General features: G+C 47.4%; 1 protein-coding gene across 10 annotated transcripts in view; it reads left to right on the top strand.

Moving 5' to 3' along the window:
* Window positions 1–4,207: 4,207 nt before the first annotated feature.
* The window catches only part of SPATA21 (spermatogenesis associated 21), a 42,200-nt gene continuing 37,202 nt past the window's right edge, over window positions 4,208–9,205 (top strand). For 5 of the 10 annotated variants that reach the window (XR_011484715.1, XM_020877957.2, XM_070458759.1 and 2 more), the window contains exons 1-2: window positions 4,237–4,523; window positions 8,954–9,122. Coding sequence is in view for 8 of the 10 variants with exons in the window: in XM_020877957.2 (XP_020733616.2) it covers window positions 8,997–9,122 (126 nt within the window). In the remaining 2 variants the exon portion in view is untranslated. Of the gene's footprint in view, window positions 4,524–7,244; window positions 7,389–8,953; window positions 9,123–9,205 lie in introns of those variants that run through there. The other 5 variants (XM_070458754.1, XM_070458755.1, XM_070458753.1 and 2 more) reach the window with 5 other exon arrangements.

Here is a 9,205-nt window from a genome sequence, read left to right as displayed (position 1 = left end):
GATTTTTGAGGGTCCTTTGGACTGCATGGAGATCAAATCAATCAATCCTAAAGGAAATCAGTCCTGAATATTCATAGAAAGGACTGATGCTGAAGCTGAAGCTCCAGTACTTTGGCCACCTGATTCAAAGAACTGACTCATTAGGAAAGACCCTGATGCTGGGAAAGATTGAAGGTGGGAGGAGAAGGGGATGACAGAGGATGAGATAGATAGTTGGATGGCATCACCAACTCAATGGACACGAGTTTGAACAAGCTCTGGGAGTTGTAATGGACAAGGAAGCCTGACATGCTGCAGCCATGGGGTCTCAAAGAGTCGGACATCACTCAGCAGCTGAACTGACTGACTGACTAAGGGTGGTCTGAAGGGCTTCTCAGGTGTCACTAGTGGTAAAGAACCCACCTGCCAATTCAGGACATACAAGAGACATGGATCCTATCCCTATATGGGGAAGATCCCACTGGAGGAGGAAATGGCAACCCATTCTTGTCAGGAGAATCCCATGGATAGAGGAGCCTGGCGGGGTATAGTCCATTGGGTCGGAAAGAGTTGGATGTGACTGAAGTGGCTTAGCATGCACTCAGGTTATGTGATGTGTGAAGCTCCAGTACTTTGGCCACCTGATGTGAAGAGCTCACTCATTGGAAAAAGACGCTGATGCTGGGAAACACTGATGGTGGGAAAGATTGAAGGCAAAGGCAGAAGAGGGCAGCCGAGGACGAGATGGTTAGTTAGCATCATTGATTCAATGGACCTGAATCTGAGCAAACTCTAGGAGATAGTGAAGGACAGGAAAGCCTGGCATGCTGCAGTCCATGGGGTCACAAAGAGTCAAGACATGACTTAGCGACGACAACAACAACAACAAGGGTTGTCTGGGCGCTTCCCCTTCCATAACATCTCAGAAGCTGCAGAGAAAACTTTAATACACATCACACTGCAATTCATTGTCTGGTTGTGGGTCTTCCCTGTTGCCTCGACATTTACACCTGATGTCCACTTGGCTGAGATTCAAAGCTGTAGCTACCTAGACCGCTCTCTCTGATGCTTCTCTCTCCTCCAGCCTTTGCTTCCGTCTGCTCTTCCTGAAGGTCCTGCCATCAGCCAACTCTGTAAGAAGCAACCGAGGCTCTTCCTTCTAGAGAAAGCTTTACCTGCTCCACCAGCTAAATGTGATGTCCCTACTGTGCCACCCTTTTCCTAATCCACCATGTGCCCTGGGCCCCTGTAGTCTAGATTCAACAAAAGGATGTATTAAAAGGAACCAAGTTTACTAATATAAGTACTTTTTAAAGTATCCCAGTCTTAACTTGGATTTCTCTCAGAATGTTATGGGAGTTACAATGTTTGTGTGCACACTTAGTTGTGTCCAACTCTTTGTGACCCCATAGACTGTAGCCAGGTTCCTTTGTCCATGGGATTTTCCAGGCAAGAATACTGGAGTGGGTTGCCATTTCCTCCTCCAGGGGATCTTCCCGACCCAGGGATCAAACCCGAGTCTCCCAAGTCTCCTGCACTGCAGGCAGATTCTTTACCATCGTGCCACCCTGAGTCAGATTGTCAAAATCCCTTCTCCTTCTCTACCATTCTCTCTCCCTATTTCTTTTTAAAAAGTATTAATTTATTTTTGACTGTTCTGAGTCTCCATTGCTGCACGGGCTTTTATCTAGTCGCAGTGAGCAGCGGCTACTGTCTGGTTGTTGTGTGTACCTTCTGATTGCGGTGGCTTCTCTTGTTACGGAGCACAAGGAGCAGGTTCCAGAGCTCAGGCTCTACATCTCAGGCACAATAGTGGTGACCTGGGGGCTTAGAAGCTCCGAGGCATGAGGGATCTTCCCAGAACCCATGTCTCCTGCATTGGCAGGTGAATTCTTTACCACTGAGCCTCCAGGGAAGCCCTACCATTCTCTTATTCATTACATAGACATTTCAGTGCTTATGATGAGCCAGGTCCTCTGTGCACCACAGCTGATCCCAAATCTCTGATTCGCTGAATGCTCCTAAACTTTCTCCCCGTCCTTTTTCCCTCTCCTCTCTCCCTCCTTTTACTCACTCTGTATAAACTCTTTATTACAGGATTGATCTTCCCTCTTAAATTAAAATACATACAAGGTAGTAAAATATACATAACATAAACTTTACCATTTTAATAATTTTAAGTGTACAGAAATTAAATACATTCACCACTCTCTATTTCCAGACTATTTCATCATCCAAAATCCTATACTCATTAAGCAATAACACCCGATTTCCTGCTACCCCCAGCCCCTGGTAATCTTTGTTCTACTGTCTGTATATGAATTTGTCTCTTCCAGATATCTCATATAAATGGAATCATACAGTATTTGTTTTTGCTTATTTCACTTATTTCATATTTTCGAGGTTCATTCATGTCATAGCCTATATCAGAATTTCATTTATTTTAATGACTGAATGATATTCCACTGCATGGTATAAAAAATTAATAAACAGAAAGTTCGGTTTAAAAAGAGTCAAGATCCCAGAATGGGGCGCTCCCAGGCCCTGAAATGCTAGCCCAAAAGGAAGAAGGAAGACTGTCTTCTTTCCTGACAAGGACTCAGCCAGTCAAAAGCCACAGACTCTGCTTCCTCTATCCCTCCTTTCCCCAGCTTCCTTTTCCCCTCAATAAAAGAGTTCTGCTCCCCTTACCCTGAGGGGACTTGCATGTGGTTGGCCTTGGTTGCAGACCCTGAGTTGCAATTCTCTGCTGATCTCATGCAAACCCATTTTTGCTGGAACAGTTCTGGTAACCTCATTACTTCAGGTGAACAATGGATAGACCACATTTTGTTTATCCATTCATCTACTGATGGATATTTGGGTTGTTTCCACCTTTTGGCTATTGTGAATAATGCCGCTGTGAATTATTGGTGAAGAATACCTGTTCAAGTCCTTGTTTTCAGTTCTTTTGGGCATATATCTAGAAGTGGGACTTGCTGGCCCATGCAGTAATTCTAAGTGTAGCTTTTTGAGCTCTAAACTTTTCCACAGAAGTTGCATTTTACATTTCTACCAGCAAAGGTTCCAAATTTCCACATCTTCGCCAATACTTATGTTCCATTTCCTTTGATATTTGCTATCCTGGTGGGTATGAAGTTAACCTCTCTTTATGTGAATTGCTTTAACATTTAATTTCAACTTTACCTTGTTTCTGTACAACAAAGAAGAGATTGAGAGATGAGATTTCTTTCTCCTAGTTCTATTTCATTTCCCTAAAGTCCTGGAGTGACAAAGACAGAAGTCCCCTTAGAATCTAGAGGGGAGAGATGCTGAGAGGTGAGGGAGGGCACCTCCTCACTCTGACAGTCTTATCCCTCACATTCTCATCGTTCTGTTTCTGTGTCCACTCTCCCACTAGACTGCAAGCTTTTTGAATGCAGGACCCTGTCCCTGCCTTTCTGAACCCGCGTATTCAGCAGCACAGGGCCTGCTACAGACTAAGTGGTCAGTGAATGAAAGTACATGACTCTGTGTGTGTGTGTGTGTGTGTGTGTGTGTGTGTGTCGGTACTCAATTGGCTATATCCCAAAGCCAAGGGGTGCTTTGGGAATGAGCCACAGTGTTTCCTTTTTCACACTCTGATTCTTTGCATCAGTATGTGCTGAACAACACCTGGGGAAAATAGGGTGTCCCAGGAATAAGGTACCTGAAGAATCTTCCATGTGGGAGAGCATCTGGGACTAACTCTTAAGAGCTAAACTTTGGGATAGCATCCACCATCAGCACCAAGTTCCATCACCATCTCCGGAGGACAAGCAGTGTGAAGGCAGCCCACAGTGGCCCCATGTGGCTGCCCCAAGTAGGACACCTTCCTCTCTGAATCTCATAGGGAATGCTCGCTTCGTGTAGCCGGTCTTACAACATGTTCAGAGCACTTGCTCTTCAGTTCGGCCTAACAGAGATGGGCACTGAGCTACTATAGGCCAGGTGCTGGGTGCTGGGGCCACAGAGATGAGGCCCACCCAGCTTCTACCTTCATGGAGCTAACAGAGAGGAGGAGACAGAGAAAAAAGTGAATCATTTGCACTGCGGAGTGAGAAGTGTTGTGATGGAAAAAACTCACAGAGGAGTGTGGGAGTTCAGAAAAGAGACCTCACCCAGCCTGGGGGCAGTCAGGGAAGGCTCCCTGGAAGAGGTTACCTTGACACAATAATCCTTGTGAGGTAGGCGGGGCGAGGATTGTTATCCTCATTGCGGATAGTGGAGTCACTGAAGCAGTGACCAGCCCAGGGAAACTACACTGTCCTCTGGCTGTGGGAGGTCAGACTGTCCTTTACCTTATTCTCAAACCCCAGTCACATGGCTAGACACGCCTGAAAGGCATTTCTAAACGTCTATTGCCAAGAATAAGAGGGCCTACTGACTACTCCCAGGTTAACGCCATTATTTAACAGATTCAATTCAACCCAAAAGCAGAGTGCAGGCTCACACGGAGCCCATCTCGTATGGGAGGAGGTGACGGCGGTGCACAGCCTCGCTGTGATTCATCCGGCGGCTTTCTGGTAGGTCTGGGGCCAAGGTGGGGGCTTGAGATGGGCTGTGTTCCTGTGTGGCTTCCAGAACCATGATAGGTCACTTATCTTTACCTGCTGTGTTTTTCTGCCATCATAAACATTTCCAAGAGAAATTTCCCCGTTTCTCAGATGGGGAGTGTTAGTCATTCAGTCGTTTCTGACTCTGCGACCCCATGGACAGACCCTGCCAAACTCCTCTGTCCGTGGGATTCTCCAGGAAAGAATACTGGAATGGGTTGCTGTTCCCTTCTCAAGGGAATCTTCCTGACCCGGAGATCAAAGCCAGGTCTCCCGCACCGCAGGCAAATTGTTTACCATCTGAGCCATGGGGAGACCACTTTAAAAGGGAACTTGGTAACAAGACAATCTTATAAAAGAATAAAGTTGGTCACCTCACACTTCCCAATTTCAATACTTAATATGACGGGACAGGAATCAAGACAGTATAGTACTGGTATAAAGATAGGCCATAGAACAATGAAATAGAATGGAAAATTCAGAAACAAACCTTCACATTTACAGCCACTTGATTTTCCCAAAGTGTGCCAAGACAATTTGATAAAGAATAATCTTTTCAACAAACAGTGTGGGAATGAGTTATCTACATTGCACACGCAAAAGAATGAAGTTGGACCCATATCTCACACGATATACAAAAATTAATTCAAAATGGCTCATAGACCCAAATGTGTGAGCTAAACCATATAACTCTTAGAAGAAAACATAGACAAATCTTTATGATCTTGGATTTATGTTATAATAAAAAGAATCTAATAGATTCTTAGATATGACACTAAGAGCACAGGCAACAAAAGAGAAAAGTAGGTAAATGAAACTTAAAATTAAGAATTCTTGTTCTTCAAAGGACAACAAAAGTGAAAGCACAATTCACATAATTTGAGAACAATGTTGCAAATTATGTATCTGACAAAGGACTTGCACCTAGATTATATAGAGAGTTCTTACCATTCGATAATAAAAAGACAAATAACCCAATTTATAAATGGACAATGAACCTGAATAGACATTTTCCCAAAAAATATACATAAATAACCAATAAGTACATGAAAAGGTGACCAACATCATTAGCCATCAGGGGAATGCAAATCAAAATCACAATAAGATACTGCTTTTTACCCGCACCCACTAGAGTGGCCAGAATAAAGCACACACACAGCAAGTGTTGGTGAGGGTGTGGGAGACTGGAGCCCTCAGACATCTTACATTTTGGGGAACGTAAGATGATGCAGGCACTTTGGAAAACAGCATGGCAGTTACTCCAGGGGCTAAACATAGAGTTACCACATGACCCAGAAATTCCATTCCTAGGTATACACCCAAGAGAAATGAAAACATACTTTCACACAAAAAAATTGGTACACAAATGTTCATAGCATTATTAATAATAGCTAAAAAGGGGAAAGAACTCAAATGTCTGTCAACTGATAAATGGAGACATAAAAGGGGAAATTCCTTGGTGTCCTAGTGGTTAGGATTCCCAGCTTTCACTGCTGCGGCCCAGGTCCAATCCCTGGCTGGGGAACTAAGACCCTGCAAGCTGCATCACACTGCCAAAAAAATAAAAAAGGAATGAAGGGCTGATACAATCCACAAATCAGATGAACCCTGGGAACATCTGCTAAGCCAAAGAAACCGGTCACTCAGGACCACATATTGTATACATGTTAGTCGCTCAGTCGTGTCCGACTCCATGCAACCCCATGGACTATAGGCTGCCAGGCTTCTCTATCAATGGAATTCTCCAGGCAAGAATACTGGAGTGGGTGCCATTCCCTTCTCCAAGGGATCCTCTTCATCCAGGGATCGAACCCAGGTCTCCTGCATTACAGGCAGATTCTTTACCTTCTGAGCCACCATGGAAGTGTGATTCCATTTAAATGAAATGTCCAGAATAGCCAAGACTACAGAGACAGAAAGTAGATTAGTGATTGTCTAGGGCTGGGGGTGGGTTGGGGGGATTGAGGTGATGACTAAGGGGTGTGGGCTTTCTTTTGGGGGTGATGAACAGTGTTCTAAAATTGGAGTGAGGATTGTCCAATTCTGTGAATATACTAAAAGTCACTGAATTGTACACTTTAAGTGGCTGAGTGGTGCGATGTGTGAATTAAATCTCAATAAAACTGAGCAAGAAAGTGCCCCTAAAGGGGGGCAGAGTGTACTGGGCACCCCCCGATTCTATCCTCAGATACATGCTCTCCTGCTGGGGGCGGGGGCTTCCTCTTCTCGTCCAGATTCTCAGGGAAGTTGTAAGCCCCAAACGGGGGACAGAGAGGGGGCTGGATTCCCTCTGGAGCCGCTACCCCCTCGAAACTCAGCCTGTGGAATATTGGGGCCTGAGGATTCTGAGGCTGAGCCTGTGCTTTCTAACTGGAGACAGTGGACAATGGGGGGTGTGTGTGAGGGGTGTGGAAGGGGGCCAGGTTTCTCCCAGATGGGTCATCTACGTGTGGGGCAGGAAGGCTCAGAGCAAAGGGGACGGCCTAGGGGGCCTAAGGGGAGAGAAGGGAGGGACCCCAGGGGAAGAGAGAGGGGCTCGGCCACGGTGCTGACTCCTCTGTGCCCAGTGAGAGTCTAGGTCTTCAGGGCAGGCTGGAGCTGCGCCCGTAGTGGGGTCCCCTGGTGCGGGGGTCTTGTTTGCATTGTGGGGATGGTGGGACTGGAGGGGAGGCATGGTGGGGAGGAAAGGAGAAGGGAGGGGCATTCGGGTCAGCTGCTGTGAGGGGCATGTCCCTTGAGTCCCCGGTGAGAACCACTGGGACCCCCAGTGTGCTCCCAAAGCCTGATGTTGTGCCAGGCATGGGTATGGCTGGCACACAGTTGATGGCTATGCAGGTGAGTGAGGGAATGAATTGAGCTTCTTTGGAGGCAAGATGATATGGTGAGATAAGCAGTCCTAGGAGTCACACAGGCCTCAGTTTGAAACTGGTTCCTCTGCAGATTTGGTGTGTAGTATTGGACAAGGCACTGGGCCACCCTGAACCTCAGTTTAAAACAGGGTTGAACCCACTGACCTCGAGGACGGGGTGGTTAGAACATCGGTGACGAACATGCCCAGCAAACAGAAGGTTCCTCTGTGGGTGCTGGTGGTCTGTCAGGATTTAAAGTGGGAGAAGCACTATCAAGATTCTCAAGGTGTCACTGGGTGGGTAGGATTTACCCCTAGAAATAAGTGAACAGTGAAAAGAGGTTTCCGTGGCATTTCCCTGGAAATGATACTGATGTTGCAGCAAAAGAATTCAAAGGCCGGAGACAGGGCTGAGGTGGTTGGAAGCTTGGAGAAAAGGCAGGAGCTAGAAGGATAGAATTGGTGGGGCGGGGGGGGGGTTGTGGGAGAGACAGAGAAGTGGGAAATGGGCACAGAGGCTGGCTTGGGTGGGTGGGGGGGTGGGGGGGAGTCTGTGGGATTAGGATTGTACGAGGTAGCCCAGATCAAAAGAGAATGCTGGTGTAGGGGGTGGTGGTACAGCCAAATCAGAGGCTGGATGGGAAAGGCAGAAGGGGAGACACGAAGGAAAGCTGTAGAAAGGGATATGTCCAGGGCAGCGATGGGGAGATCTGGCAAACCCCCTAGTGCCCCTGGAGACTTTAGGGCCCCACGCAGATGTCGCACACTCCTTATTCCTTTAGCCCCGGGAGGGGCAGTAGCAGCAACAACCATGACACACTCGTGTTCTCTTTAAAGTGTACATTTAGTATATTAAAGACTCTGAGAAATCTGCAAAAAGAACCTATTTCATTAAAAATATATTTACTTACTTGGCTGCCTGGGGTCTTAGTGGGATCCTCACTGTGGCCCGTGGACTCTCTAGTTGCGGCAAAAGCGGGCTCAGTAGTTGTGGTTTGCAGGCTTAGTCACCCTGCGGCATGTGGGACCCTTGTTCACCAGCCGGGGTCGAACCTGCCTCACTCACACCACAAGATGGATCCTTAACCACTGGACTGCCAGGGAAGCCCCAGTCGCTTTCATTTTAACTCAGGACTTTCCAGACACATTTGACCTTAGAACTTTTTTGTGGTGCCCCTCAAGGAGCCAGTATTCTGGAGAACACTTGTTAGGAAATGCTGCTCTAGAGAAAAGTGTGTGGGTTTGGGGACCTAGCAGGCCACGGTTCGATTCCTGCTCTGTGACCTGTCTGGTGTTAGACCTCAGGCAAGTCACTTTGTTTCCCAGAGCTTCCTTCTTACCTAGAGTCATTTCGAGAACTGGGGAAACTACACGGGTAACACACGCGGGGAGGTCCCTGGTCTGACCGTGTGCCCCTGTTCTGGCAGGCCTGGCCCTACTTCTCCCCCTAAGCCGGGCCCTCTCCATCACAGACTCCACGTGGGCTGCTGAAGGGGCAGCTCGGTGATGGGCTTGGTGGGACTTCGACTCGATTTCTTTTCTGGGAACACAGTGTTTGATGCTCCTCAGTTGGTACCCTCACTGGCCCTGGCACGATGGACAACGGGAATGCCCAGATGTACGTGGAGGATAGGACAGAGGCACCAGGGGCCCAGCCAAGTCCTGGCCTGAGGACTGCCAGCAACAGGGCTGGTGAGCCCACCATATCAGAAGTCAGCCAGGTAGGGACCTGCCTCTCCACCCACAGCAGGCACTTTCCCTTCCCTTGCCCAGGTTTTCCCTCCAACTTCTTTAATTAAGCTTC

This window comes from Odocoileus virginianus, chromosome 30 (assembly GCF_023699985.2).
Source record: "Odocoileus virginianus isolate 20LAN1187 ecotype Illinois chromosome 30, Ovbor_1.2, whole genome shotgun sequence".
In the NCBI taxonomy this organism is placed as follows: domain Eukaryota; kingdom Metazoa; phylum Chordata; class Mammalia; order Artiodactyla; family Cervidae; genus Odocoileus; species Odocoileus virginianus.
Note: the sequence above shows the minus strand (reverse complement) of the source record. Positions and strands in the feature narration are given on the sequence as shown.